This window comes from Dendrobates tinctorius, unplaced genomic scaffold (genome assembly GCF_039654945.1).
Source record: "Dendrobates tinctorius isolate UK_male_01 unplaced genomic scaffold, ASM3965494v1 ptg000028l, whole genome shotgun sequence".
Classification (NCBI taxonomy): domain Eukaryota; kingdom Metazoa; phylum Chordata; class Amphibia; order Anura; family Dendrobatidae; genus Dendrobates; species Dendrobates tinctorius.
The window spans coordinates 49215763-49230068 of record NW_027361696.1 but is presented as its reverse complement, the minus strand read 5'-3'; the positions used below and the strand labels follow the sequence as shown (position 1 = coordinate 49230068).

The window sequence follows — 14306 nt, the reverse complement described above, 5'->3', positions numbered from 1 at the left end:
AACTTGCAGCTCTCCGGCACCCCCCTTACCCTCAGGTCAGTCAGGGAACTGCACCTATGATAAGTAATCGCCACACGGGCCGCCTGGACATGTACTGGCTGTTAGGCAAGCTGCAGTAAGAGAAATAACTACTCTTATCCGCAATCAGCTTATAAAACCCGTTATGTGACTGCCAGATTTACCTAACCAGCCCAGAACACACTTCGTTGCCACCAGCTCTGATTCCTAATTAATCACGGATCTGGAGCAAACCCAATTTAGTAGCGTAATTCACTTCAGAGGTCGTGCAGATTTGTTATAGAGCAAGGAGAAACGAATTAGTAATTTTATATATTTTACTACAAAAGGTAGGCAGTGTTTACTGACACTACCTTATGCCCCCTAGTCATGACATCACTGAAGGGGCTGAGCTATGGAAAATCTCTTTCTTAGAGCTGAAAACTTGTAATTAAGAAGTTTTCTTAGCAAAGCTCGGATGGAAAACCTAGCAGAATAACGGCAGAACCATCACTTATCTTGTTTTGGAATTAGCTTTCTATCAAATCTAAACATGGAGTAGTTATTTGACTTGGTTCAGGAAAAATCCATTTCTCAGATTCTTCTGGTGCTAGAGTGTAGGCAAAGTCGCTGGAGTGTAGCTTTAGCATCCTGGGTCCTAAATATGTAATTTTTACATCTGTCACTGAATGGGACAGAGTTATTCCATCTTTAATAATTACCACATGTAACAAAGAGCCCTTTTTTTTTTTTTTTTTTTTTTTTTTACACAAAGAACTGCTCTCTGCTAATTACCACATTCCTGAGGGAGGGATAGGAGGGTTTAGCATTACACACATGCAGGCAGAGGGAGTGAGAAGTGAGCAACAGGCTCGCAGCTGCGACAGGGTAGAGGGGAAGCTGGTGATTGTGCAGCTATGAATGTAGCAGAACTCAGTGTGTGAAAAGTTCTAAAAAGGTGTGATATCGAAAACCATACGTCATTTTTACATTATCCTGACAACTCAATAATTTGTATACTAACGTTTACCAGGAATCTGCTTCATTCTCTATGGGTGAAATCATACCTCCCAACCGTCCCGATTTTGACCCTCCCACCTGCTGTCCCGCCTGGGAGCTTACTTTTACCGCATTGCACTGAGCTGCCACGCCCCCCCATGCACTGACCCCATCCTCGCCCTCCCAGAGAGACCCACCGGCTACCGCAGCCCCTCACTGATAAATCCCAGCAATGATGTCGCTGGGCTGGTCCAAAGCCCCTGATCATGTGACTTCTCCCCTCCTATGATCTCATCACAGGTCCTGTGCCCACAGCCCTTGGTGTATGCAGGACTCTGCTGTGCTGGTTGTCATAGTGCTGGATGAGGGAAGTTTGTGTGGGGTCAGGTGGGGTTTACGAGGTGTATGGAGCAGAGCCGCATATGTACGAGACATATAAAGCAGAACTGTGTGTGTATGAGGTGTGCTGGGTCATGCGTGTGCAAGGTGTATGGTTGGGAGCATTCATACCTCCCAACCATCCCAGATCCAGCGGGACAGTCCCGATTTTGAGTGTCTGCCCCTCTACCCCGGCCAGGAGCTTACTTTTCCCGCAGACACAGGAGTACACGGCGGAGCCCTGAGGAGCACTTTAAAATTCGCATGTGATGTTCCACAGGAAGTGATGTGCTAGAAGCTGACCGGAAATGAGGTAATTACAGGAGGAGATTGTGACGGAGCCATGGAGGCACTTCAGGGAATGCTTCAGATCCATCACAGTGGCCTCCTCCAACAGTGCGGACAGTGGGATTGCTTTGGACTCGGATGTCAGCCATGTTGATCATGATATGTCCTGCACTGGGAGGCTCAGGTGGGCATTACAGTGGGAGCTGGGCTGCTGTAGTATCTTTATAGAATGTTTCTCTTTGTTCTGTTTCTTGTTCTCTTTGCTCTCTCTCTCTCTAATGTTTTTCTCTTCCTCCTGTTCCCCCCCTTTCTTTCCCTCAGTACCAGTCAGTGTGCCCACAGTACCAGCCACTGTGCCTTCAGTACCAGTCAGTGTGATCAGCAGTGCTAAATGGGTGTGACTAGTTGTGAAATGGGTGTGGTCAGGGACATGGTCTAAAATTTGCCACGACACAGCCTTTGTCCTTCTTTCCCTTCTTCAAAAGTTGGGAGGTATGGTGAAAATGGTAATTAGACCTACCGGTAATTGTGTTTCCAGGAATCCATCCTGACAGCACACTTGGAGGACGTCCTTCTCATCCGCAGTGGGACAGGAAACCACGAGAGTTTAAAAGGACCCTACCATCCCACAGTGACTTCACAAAGTAACACCTCTGGATGGATTCAACAAAAAATTTTATTCAAACCAACATTTTCCATACACGTTACATCACAATTGCATGGAGGCGTTTGTCGGGAGGGAACTAATAGTGCTGTCAGGATGGATTCCTGGAAACACAATTACCGGTAGGTCTAATTACCGTTTTCCAGGTCACCACCTGACAGCACACTTGGAGTAGTACCAAAGAATATAAATCCTAGGGTGGGACTACCGCGTGGAGTACCTTTCTCCCAAAAGCCACCTGTGCAGAGGTCACATCTAATTTATAGTGTTTAGAGAACGTACTGAGACTGGCCCAAGATGCGGCTCTGCAGATTTGTTCTGCCGAGGCTCCGCCCGTCTCTGCCCATGATGTGGCCATGGCCCTAGTTGAGTGGGCTCTAAGGCTCCCCGGGGGGTTCTGACCCTGTGCTCTATACGTTGTGCTAATAACGGATTTAATCCACCTTGCTATTGTGGATTTCGATGCCTTTTTCCCCTTATTAGGGCCTCTGAACTGGACAAAGAGATTACTATCCTGCATCCAAGGCCTGGTTGCGCCCAGGTACCTGAGCACTGTTTCCCTGACATCCAGGTTATGGTAAGCTTCCTCCTTGCTATTTTTAGGAAACTGACAAAATGAGGGGAGCACTACCTCCTGACTCATGTTCGAGTCTGAGACCACCTTGGGGAGAAAAGCCGGGTCGAGTTTTAGGACTAACCGGTCGTCGAATATTTGTATGTAGGGATTCTGAACCGATAGGGCCTGAAGTTCCTCTAATCTTTTGGCTGACGTAACAGCCACTAAGAACGCTGTCTTCAGAGAGAGGTCACCGATAGTTATTTCTACCCCTAGCTGGTATGGCTGTCTACATAGCGCGTTAAGGACTAGGGTTAAGGTCCCAAGGAGGGACGGTCCTTCTTATCAAGGGCTTAAGTCTCTGCACAGCCCTTGAAAACCGGGCTATCCAGGGGTGAGATGATAGGGTTGTGTCATAGAACACACTTAAGGCCGCAATCTGCACTCTCAGGGTGCTGGGTCTGAGGCCCATTTTTGAACCCTGCCTGTAAGAAGTCAAGGATCTTCGGGATCTGGGGTTGGTCAGTTTCGACTGTCGCCTCTCCACAACAGCTGCAAAATTTTTTCCAAATTTTGTTATATATTACTGCTGTTACGGGCTTCCTACTTGCTTGTAGAGTGGTTATAACTTCATCCGAAAGACCCTTTGTTCTTAGGATCTGCCGCTCAGGATCCAGGCTGATAGCTTGAGGGCTTCTGGCCTTTTGTGGAAGACCGGACCCTGGTGAAGAAGGTCTTCTCTTTTTGGCAGATATCTTCCCGTGATATCTTCCTGAGCAGAGGAAACCATCTTCTTCTTGGCCAATAGGGAACCACCAATATGACCCTGGCTCTGTCCTCGTAGAGCTTCCTGAGAACCCTTGGGATGAGAGCTAGAGGCGGGAAGGCGTACAGTAGGCCCCTGTTCCAGGACTGCGATAGAGCATCTATCCCTGTCGGGTTTCCTGCCGGGTTTAGGGAGTAGAAGGCTTTGACCTTTGTATTCCCCTTGTCCGCAAACAGGTCTATTTCTGGTTGTCCCCAGCGATCGCACAGGCTGCTGAACACTTCTTCGTTGAGTTCCCAGTCCGTTGCGGTTATTCTTCTTCTGCTGAGAAAGTCCGCCACCTGGTTGCTGGTGCCCTCCAGATATACTGCTGAGATTGAGAGGACCTCTCTTTCTGCCCATCTGAAGATCTGCTCTGCTAAGCCCTGTAGTGCTGGTTGTTTCGGTCTGCCCTGATGGCGGAGAAAGGCTACTGTCGTGGTATTGTCCGAAAATATCTTGACGTGCTTTTTCTTCACCAGAGGCCAGGCAACGAGTAGTACCTTCCAGACCGCAAGTAGCTCTCTGAAGTTGGAGGACCTGTTGCGGTCCTCCCGACTCCATGGCCCCTGATAGTACTCTCCTCCGATGTGTCCCCCCCAGCCATACAGACTTGCGTCCATGGTTACTATGATCACTGGGGACTGAATCCATGAGACACCGGTTTTTAGGTTTCTTGGGACGGTCCACCACAGCAGCGACCTTCTGACCTGGGGAATTAATTGTATCTTCTTTTCTAGTGAGCCTTGCCTTCTGTCCCAGGATGCTAGGACTGCCTGTTGTAGTCTGCAGGAGTGGAACTGACTCCATCTGACACAGGAGATACACAAAGTCATCAGCCCCAGAATCCTCATTGCGTCTCTGATCGACACCCGGTTTTTTGAGAACTGGCGGTATGCTGGTCTGCTTTTCTTCTGGAAGATAGGACATTCTTCTTTCCGAATCCAGCATGACCCCTAAAAATTTTATTCTGGGTTTGGGTATAAGATCTGAATTTGACCAATTTATTATCCAACCCAACCTTTGCAGTGTGGCGATTGAGGACTGACAGTCGACTCTGAGCTGAGCTGCTGAATCTGCTACGATCAAGAAGTCGTCTAAGTACGGGACCACCGTGATGTTTTGGGCTCTTAGGTAGGCCACAACCTCTACCATTACCTTCGTGAAAACTCTTGGGGCTGATGCTAGGCCGAAGGGGAGACAGCGAAACTGGTAGTGGTGAACCCTGCCCTCCTTTTCGACCGCAAATCTGAGATTCTTTTGGTGGTCTGGGTGGATGGGGACATGGTAATATGCGCTTTTTAGATCTAAAGTGCACATTACCACCGCTTCTCCCAGGAGCGGAATCGTGTATCTTATTGATTCCATCTTGAGGCGTTTGTATGATACCCACTTGTTTAAGGGCTTGAGATTTATTATGGTCCTGGTCTCCCCCGACAGTTTTTTTATCGCGAAGAGGCTCGAGTAGTGTCCCCTTCCCTCTTCTTGCGTGGGAACTGGTATGATTGCCTCCATTTCTAGGAGGTCCTGGATATCTAACCACATGGGGGAGGTCGAACAGAGTCGAGAGCTGGTCACTAGGAACCTGTTCGAGGGTAGGGATTTGAATTCTATCTTGTATCCTTGAGAAATTACTTGCAGTGCCCACGGGCTGGTGGTAACCTCTCGCCATTCTTCCCTGAACCTGAGCAGTCACCCCCTACCCTGGTGGCATCATTTCTTCCAGGAGCTAGACCCTGGGCCGGAGAAGATGGTATCTCTGCTCCTATTTCTACCCTCACCCCCTTTGGGGTAGCTCCATCGACCTGACTTCCCCTTCCCTCTGTAGTCCATTCTCTGGTTGTAACGGGGTCTACGAAAGGGCTGATACCTCTTACGTTTCTCTTCAGGGAACCCCTTTTTTTCCATCGGACGCCTTCTCTAAGATATAGTCAAGCACAGGTCCGAAGACTCTACCTCCCGAGAAGGGAATTGAGCATTCTTTGACTGCATGTCACCAGACCAACTTTTAAGCCAGATAGCTCTTCTGGCTGTGTTGGACAATGATTGGGTTCTAGCCGTTAATCTAACGGACTCTGCTTCGGTGTCAGCCAAAAACCCCGTGGCCAATTTTAGCAAGGGAAGGGATTTTAGAATAGTTTCCCTCGGAGTTCTGACAAATGCTCCTCTAAATCATCTATCCATAGATGCATGGAACGTGCCACTGATGTCACGGCTATATTTGGCTTTATGACTGCTGCTGAACTTTCCCAGGCTCTCTTCAAGAGCCCGTCTGCCTTCCGATCTAGGGGCTCCTTTAAACTTGGAGTCTTCGAACAGAATGGCTGTCTTTTTTGATGCCCTCGCTACTGGGATATCGATTTTAGGGACCTCTTTTGGGTCAAACGGCAGGCGAAGCCTGAAGTCTCTGGGGATAGTCAATTTTTTCTCTGCTTCCTCCCATTCATCCAATATCATGGTCCATATATGGGTATTTACTAGGAAGACCATTGAGGTCTGGGAGCGCAGCCCCCCCAAACATCTCATCTTGTATTGAGAGGGTAGTCGGGGGTTCCTCTATCTGCATAGTCTGCCGGACTGCCCCTAATAGCTCATCTGTATTGCCAGATGCAAAGAGATACTTTCTTCCCCTTTACAGGTGTTCTCTGATCTCCTCTGCGTCTAATTCGGACAGGATGTCCTCAGAAGACGTGCCCGACTCCCTCTGCCTCTTTCTGGATGCCTGAGGGTTCACCGGCGGGGCTTGGGACATGGCTCCGGATACCGAGGCCTGTACTTCCTCTCTAATTATTGCCCTCGTGTTCGACATGAGCGTAGCCCGTTTTCCCCCCATTATGCGCTTTGTACATGCGTCGCAGAGGGTTTTTTGCCACGTGTCCTTTAACTTCTTAGAGCAGACTGGACACTTATCCTTCTTCCTTTGAGGTGGAGGTTCCCCCCTGGAACACAAAGTACGTGTTCTGTGGGGTCTGGTTTTACTGGGGCCCTGCCATGACCTCATATGAAGCTACTCATGTGACCCTGGCTCTCTGTTCCTGTCTGTCTGGTCCTCCATCCTTGATAGATAAGGTTCCTTGTGGCTGTCTGCTGCGGAGACACCAAAACGTGTAAGTGGCCGGGAGGCGGTATCCGGTTCTTACACCGCAGGGCCCTGCATACCGCTGTCTCTCCTGCTGCACCACCACCCAGAGTCCGCCCCCTCTCAGAGATGGTGCCAGCACTTCCTGAATGCCGGGCTGTCGACTTTGGTGGCGCGACCAGAAGAGACGTCCGGGTCGGAAGTCCCGCCCGTCCTGGATGTCGCGAACCCTGCTGGTATGGACAGAAGTAGCGTGCTTAGGTCCCAGGCATGGCGCTGCTACAGCTCCTTACAGCGGGTAGGGGGAGAGGTGCGGTGATCCTCTGCCGGGGTCCGCTTGTGGGGCACGTGGAGTCCGTAGAGGCGGCCCCGGTACCAACATCGGTGGTGGCAGTGGCGTCCGGGGTCGAGAGCCTCCGTCGGGAGGAAGCGACCCCTTCTCCAGGAGAAGCGCTACACTGGAGGGGCTGAGGGACCCTGTGCCAGGTTTCAGCTTGCAGAGTCTCTCAGATAGGAAGGGAAAGGCTGGCCCCCTGATCCTCTGCATGGAATGGCTGGATCTTCCTCTCGTCGTTCCTATCCGCAGTGGGACAGGAAAAACACTGGGATTGTAGGGGGGGTCCTTTTAAACTCTCGTGGTTTCCTGTCCCACTGCGGATGAGAAGGCCATCCTCCAAGGGTGCTGTCAGGTGGTGACCTAGAAATGTGTATTCAGTCAGTCAGACTTTCCATATTACTGAGACAAAGGAATGTCAGACAGCCAACTAAATGGGCAGGAATCGCAACACAATGCTCAGACTGATCACATGCTGAGCTGTAGGTCAGGCTGCACTGTGTTCTGACCCTTGGCCAATTAATAAGCATTTCTCAATCTTCCCAGAAGATACAAGGATTTGCTCATGCTGCTGATTGAAGACACCAATTTCAGAAAATTTGACAGTTTCAGCAAACATGTTTTGAAGTATTAACACTTCCTCAGGAAAAACCAGGATAAATTTGGTGCTTGCTTTAAGTTTATGTCAATACAGTTTAAGGTTTTGAGAACAGAATCCACCAGGCAAAGTGTAAACCCAACCTTAAAGCATTCTTCAAGACAATACTGAAGAGTGACCCCCCCCCCCCCCCAATTGGTGCCCTACATTCCCCTCATGAGTCTCACATCAGTGATGGCAAATGAAGCCCAGTAGCATGTCTGAACACCAAACACCCTATGTTGTGAAGGCATGGTCAGACTTGCCACTATGGCCATCAGCTTTGCTGCTTGAGGGCCAGAACACCAGTTTCTATAGAGAAGACAGCAAAAAAACAGCATGTGTAAGGCGACCAGGGTGGAAGTCATGGCAACAGGCTGTAGTGTTGCCACACCCTGGCACCCCACAGATGAAATGCAAAGTCCTTTTTACTGCATGTGCCGCAGCACACTTCCAGGCTCTGTCAGATTCCCCTCAGCTGCTGTCATGTCAGCTCCGCATCCATGAGCTCCACAAATCACTTCAGAGATGGTCTTTCCCCAGCAGCTCAACTTTACTAGACAGCAGTATATTCATCACAAGGACAGCACAATTCACACAGCCATGTATTCTGCACTTTCCTGCCTTCCAGGCAGACCATTCTTTCCTGTAATCTCCCCCTTTCCTCCTGGCATTTGTTGCTATACCTCTAGTCAGACTGTTCTGCCTGTGCCTTCCTTTTCCCTGCCATCCAGGCAGTCTTTGGACAGTCCTTGTCCCATCTGTGCCTTCCATATCACCAGCTCCCCATCAGCAAAGGTGCCAGGAATGCCATCTCAGCTGCTCTCGCTCTGTTCTTACACCCCAAAATCCTTCTTGGGAGTGGTCCTGTTGAGCTGGTGCCTGACAGCACTATTCTCTGCCTAGGGCCCCTTTACTGCTGTTGCAGCTTTATCCCCATGGCCAGCAATCTGTCTGGACTCCAAACTGCATGCACCCTGCCCTGGGCAAGGATGCCTGGGCTTCTACCTCTCAGGAAGTGCCCATCCTATATCTCCTTGCTCTGTGACCCCTCCCATTTGCTTAACCCCTATGCTGCCTATATCTAGCCAACACTCTTGTCTATTCTAGTCTATTTCTCCAATGTGCCCCCACCCCTATTCTAATCCCCCCACAGTCCTATACCATCTAAGATACTATCTTAGCCCTAAGCCTATACACAGTACTTTAGATACATGGCATTACAGTACATAAACTTTTCACATTAACAATGAGATGCCACACGCAATTCTGGGAGCAGCAACTAGGAGAGAGGAGACATGCGAGGGTCCTCACCACCTCTTTATACATGCAACCTCAAGCACCACAAACCCCCCCCCCCCCCCCATGATCAATTTCTGGGCACAAGACAGAATCAGGATCAAAAATACTTCATAAATTATATTTATTAAGTGTTAACAAAGATACAAAACCCTTCATAGAAAACTTATACAACTATAAACATCAAAGCCGCTTCAGATTTCAGTACCCACAGAATTTACATAATACCCCCACATGTCCTTCCTGCAGAACCCAGCATGAACAAAAATATATCTTTTAGATACCATGAACCAATACCCCCAGAAGAAAAGGGAGAAGGTAGAAGACTTGGGCCTTCAGATAATCACACCCACTTCGGATACAGCTTGCCACCACTCGTATGTTCTTTCCATTGACGAGTTTTTGATTTTGAGCTGAACGGCAAAAAGACTCACTGGCACAGCCCATAATGACAGTATTTTCTGAAAAAAAAAATATAAGTAATTTTAATGCAATTTGTCAACATTTTCAAAGGAAGGTCCAAAGATTTGAGTTCAGACTATGCAAAATGGTCATGTAACCACTTTTTGGTATTAGCAGTATATACCAGTTCTGTTCACCTACCTGCACCACTTTTTATCTTGTACACGGCACAATACTTCTCATCTCCTGTACAGTTTCTTACATTTGTGGGAAGACACTGGGTTGTACTATGGGCAAGACAGACTTGACACTGGACTGAATTTTCTGATGCCTCTCTTTTAGTCACTGGAAAGGAAAAAAAAAAGATTTTTGTTTTTTTTTTATTTCATCTGTGACACCAGTGTATTTTTTCCACTGGTGACATGAGAATTTTTTTTTTTTTTATAGGTATGAGAAAGGGAAGTTTGGTGGGCCCCATACTATGAAAAGTAATAAATCTGAAGTTTTGTAGGACTGAACCACCATCTAGTGTATGGGGATCCTCCAGATACTTGCCAGCAGATGTTCACCATCAGATCCTTTTGAGTTTTCCCTTAGAAATAAATTGCCGCTGGTGGCACCTGCCAGTGATGTACTCCTCTACAGATATACGACACGTGCAGTTGTCAGAGCAAAAGTGTGCACAGTCAATAAGATTTTTACTGGATAAAAGGTCACTGATTTTATGGACCGATTAGTTTCAGGAAGGAGACTAACCTCCATCCCAAGAAGCATTTTTAATGACCATTTTTGGTGCCACTGTCCAGCCCTGCCATGAAGCAGGTAGACCTTACAAGTCCTGACAACCTCATATCTTTGATCAAGCATGACTCATAGCAAGTTGAGCAGTAGCATCATTAGCCCACCCATCACTATACATCATGTCCCCTTTCAAAAGGGTCAGACATCACATCAACATTAATGGTCTGAGCATGGACTACAATACAGGCTAGCCGTGGGTATCCAGACCCATGATAAGAAAGCAGTCAAGTTCATGTCAAGGGACCAGCAGCCGATCCAGACAATTTGGCCCATACTTGACCACCAGCAAGTGAATTTGACCTGAGGGAAAGTTGATTGATGTAGAGGAACATCCTTTGGATTTAGGGATGTGGAAACAGTGAGCAGAAGACCCAACTCATTCCAACACTGTTACTCACAGGTTGGCTGCGGTGGGGTGCACAAGTCTTTATTGCAGCAAGTACTATTGGTTTCTGTGGACAGGAAACTGGTCAGGCTTCCCATAGTGTTACACTGAGCCCCATCGCCACAATATCTGTCAAAAGTAAAGGTTTTCTGACCATCTAAGAAAAACAAAAAAACAAATAGGGTTACATAAAATAGTTTCAAAGGAATATTTGAGTGTAGTAGTGCAGTGGAGTTACACTCCGGATCATTTGTTACAATGTGGTAAAGTTATAGACGCAGTCCAGAATCTACAGTGGAGCAGCCTGCTCTCCCAGCAGAAAGTCTACATGACTCAGTGCTCAGGGTTGTGTTTGTGCTCAGCTCTCCCCCCCCCCCCCCATTAGCCCCATAAAGAATGAAGTACAGAACAGTGGTTGGGTGTCCTACCTGTTGCTCTATTGTGCAATAGATAAATATTCCCCATTCTGCCAATTGGTAAGATCTCCATGGTCAGAGTTATCAGCCATCTTATGGATAGTGGGTTGTCCATTATCACCCTCATTTAGGCAGCAGCATTGCTATAATTCCAACCATAGGAGTTGGGTATGGATCTTCCAGTCAGTCCTAATTGGAATGGCTTTCTGATAGGTTGCCCAATTTGCAAGTAACTGTACTAATTAAAGGTTGCATCTTGTGCCATTATGTCAAGTGGTTCTTAGAGGTATCAAAAGGACAAGTTATAGGTCCTATTCGGTCGGTTCATGGAGACTTCACTTCATCAAGTACTTTCAGTAGCTTCCTACATGTAGCATGTGGACACGAGTTCAGTATAATGCTGGAGGCCAAGGAACAGGTGTCGTTATGGCAAGTTCTTCAGCTTTGATTATAGCTCTGTGGGTAGTGAAATGCAAGTATGTAGAGCGTGCAGGAGAAATATCAAAGTTTACCAATCTACACGAACTTAACATTCAGAAGTGCACCACCATTTTCCATGGCTTTGAGGGAACCTTATGCAAGGAGAAGAACCCAGCTAGGCATGCTCCCTTCACTGTGGTTCCCGAACTGTTGGGGCTGTCACCTAAGCTGTAGGGCGCAACGCTTAAGGCCCAGGATTGAAACCTGCCCTTGAAGAGAGGGGGATGTGGCTAAGCAGAGGGAGCTGCAGCGCACGAGTGAGAAGACAGTTTGGGCAGGAATGACAGGTGCACAAGTAGCCTGTGAGGAGATTTCAGTGGTGAGGAGACAGGGGAGATCAGGTCTAAGCCTGGGAAGCGAGAGAGACAAAATGAGACGGTGGCCAGCGTTCGGGACCGGCTCTGCAGATACCGCTGACACTGCTGCCGCAGCTGACCCCACCTACATCCCTGACTGAGGGATAAGGTCTGCGAATGAGACGTAGGCACACCCTGATACGGTGCTAAAAACCAGGCAGCCGGCGGGGAGTTAGGTTTTGATAGAGCTGCACACCTCTGTAGCGTGGGTACAATCTCAGCTGGGTATAAAGGATGTTTTTTTTTTTTTTTTTATTTATTTTTTTTTTTTTTATCTCTGCCTTCATGTCTACTACACCCAAGACCACAAGAAATCACCATCATCATCAGGACTATATGATAACACAGTCATCCTCAGGATTGGGACAATCCCTTACTGTGTCAGTGAATGCGTGACATTCAGAGATCCAACCATGACTGGCGCCAGAGTGATAAGTGTATTAACGTTGAGTTTGTTGTTTAATATGATACTGTTCCTACAGTTATCCGCTGCTTCTAGTTGTATTAAGAAAAGTATACCCTCCCTGCATGGAGTAACTGTTGTATAATAAACCCCTGTTATCCTTGGTCTGTATAAGGTCCGTTACTGTATCTTACATGCCTGCTGTTACCTCACACATACATGGCTACCATCATTACTACCAGCTTTCTAGAAAACGTCAGATTGTTGTCTGTAGCAGCCACACCTTAGACCATCACACCAAAGAACTCCTTCATGCCCAGTTTATGAAGGGCAACCATCTGCAAGCACTATATACCAGTTTTTTTTTTGGTTTCACATGGAGGAAGTCTTGCCAAGAGCTCCTGGAGGAGTCTTAATATTTGGAAGGATCAGATATTCCAGAAGAGTTGACAAGTAGGTCTCACCTTAGTATGAAACACTGTTTAGGTCTTGCCTCCATCCCCATCACCCCCGAGAAACACCACCTTTTCAGCCCACAAGTCTGATGACAGCCATCAGCCAAGTTAAACAGAAGCACCTACCAGCAGCAGTTGTCTGGGTAATGGTGGACATACATAATTCAGCGCCGATGCAGGTTGTCACATTGCCCTTGCAGGAGGTAGCGGCATCGGTGGTGCATTCTATGCAGGAGAGACTGAGCCCTTATACACAGATAAGACAACAAATGTGTTATAAAGGGCTAGAAATATACATTGTATTTGCTAACTTTTAGTTATAGAGCCACTACCCTTGTGTTAGTCAGGGAACATGACATACTGGACTGTGAAATTGGCTCAGTTTTGAAGATCAGTCTCACATGGAGGAGCTACAGTAATTTAGATTTTTTGCAATGTCATATGAATGTAAAGTAGACATGCAAAATGGTGGCAGTCCATAGGAATGCATAATGAATCACTAGAGCCGTGATTTACCAAAATTATACAATCCCAACCAAATAAGAACACCCCACCACACCTTACCTGTGGAATAGAGGCTGAACACGAACACAACAATGGTGACAAACATCTTCATGGTGATTAGGATTGTGCAAGTCAAGAGTATGGTTCCCAGCTCCCTGCAGTGGATTAGGGAGATCTTAGAAGCAAGGCAAAGAGCAAGAACTTTGTGACCTACCAATACACAGCAAACTAATGTAATCCACATCACTGGTCAACACAGATTTTTTGTCACATGCAAGTGTACTTGTCAGTGTGCCAAAGACAAGCGTGACAGGGCTGGCCTACAACAAAAACCACAAGTCAACAAGAATCGAGATTTTTTTAAAGTCATCAGACACAGCCAGCTGAAGTAGTCACTGGTGGCAGTAGACCCAGTGATAGGGTCACCTCACCATTATTATTCCCATACTGCTCACCTCACAACCTTTCACAGCACCCCCACCATCTCCTTCCTCTGCTGTGGTTGGCGCAACCTGCACTGGTCTATAGAGGCCGTGATCCCTCCAGCTAATTTATCAATGGTTGCCAGCTGCACTGCAGTAATAACAAATTAGGCTAGAGAAATCTGAGTTTGGAAAGCCATATAGGTAAACGGGCCAATCACATCCTCAGGGTGTGTGCACACGTAAGCATTTTTTCCGCATTTTTACCAGCAAAAACGCTTAAAAATCACTTAAAAGAAGCATCCCATTCATTTTAATGCATTCTGCACTTTTTGTGCATATTGATGCGTTTTTCTCTGTGAAAAAAAGCATCACGGTAAAAAACGCAGCATGCTCATTAATTTTGCGGAACAATCTGCATTTCTAGCTATTTTCTATGAGACTGGGGCTGACCCGGAAAAAAAACGCATAAAAACGCACGTTTTCTGGGAAGGAGTCCGGTTTTCACGTAGAAATTTTCTGCGTACTTGCGCACATAGCCTCAAACTTGCCAAAGTTTTAGCCTAGTTTTCTAAACCCTGAAGCCCCTGAAAGAAGTTACTTAAGACAAGGTCATTTTCACATTTCCGTGTGCTTTGTGGAAGCT

General features: G+C 47.3%; 1 protein-coding gene across 1 annotated transcript; it reads right to left on the bottom strand.

The window, feature by feature from the left end:
• Positions 1–9143: 9143 nt before the first annotated feature.
• LOC141085356 (uncharacterized) lies at positions 9144–13709 on the bottom strand. The gene is made up of 6 exons (XM_073570643.1): positions 13694–13709; positions 13299–13413; positions 12861–12980; positions 10638–10781; positions 9640–9783; positions 9144–9497 (listed from the first exon to the last, which is right to left on the bottom strand). Exons 2-6 carry the CDS (start codon positions 13348–13350, stop codon positions 9313–9315), a joined length of 645 nt encoding a protein of 214 aa, XP_073426744.1. The 5' UTR covers positions 13351–13413; positions 13694–13709; the 3' UTR covers positions 9144–9312.
• Between the last annotated feature and the right edge of the window lie 597 nt (positions 13710–14306).

Coding starts and splice junctions, on each gene's coding strand:
- LOC141085356 (XM_073570643.1), bottom strand. CDS start 13,350: ATGAAGATGTTTGTCACCATTGTTGTGTTCGTGTTCAGCCTCTATTCC. Junction 12,981..13,298: donor GTTCAGCCTCTATTCCACAG/GTAAGGTGTGGT, acceptor TCTGTGTATAAG/GGCTCAGTCTCTCCTGCATA. Junction 9,784..10,637: donor CACCCCACCGCAGCCAACCT/GTGAGTAACAGT, acceptor TTTCCTTTCCAG/TGACTAAAAGAGAGGCATCA.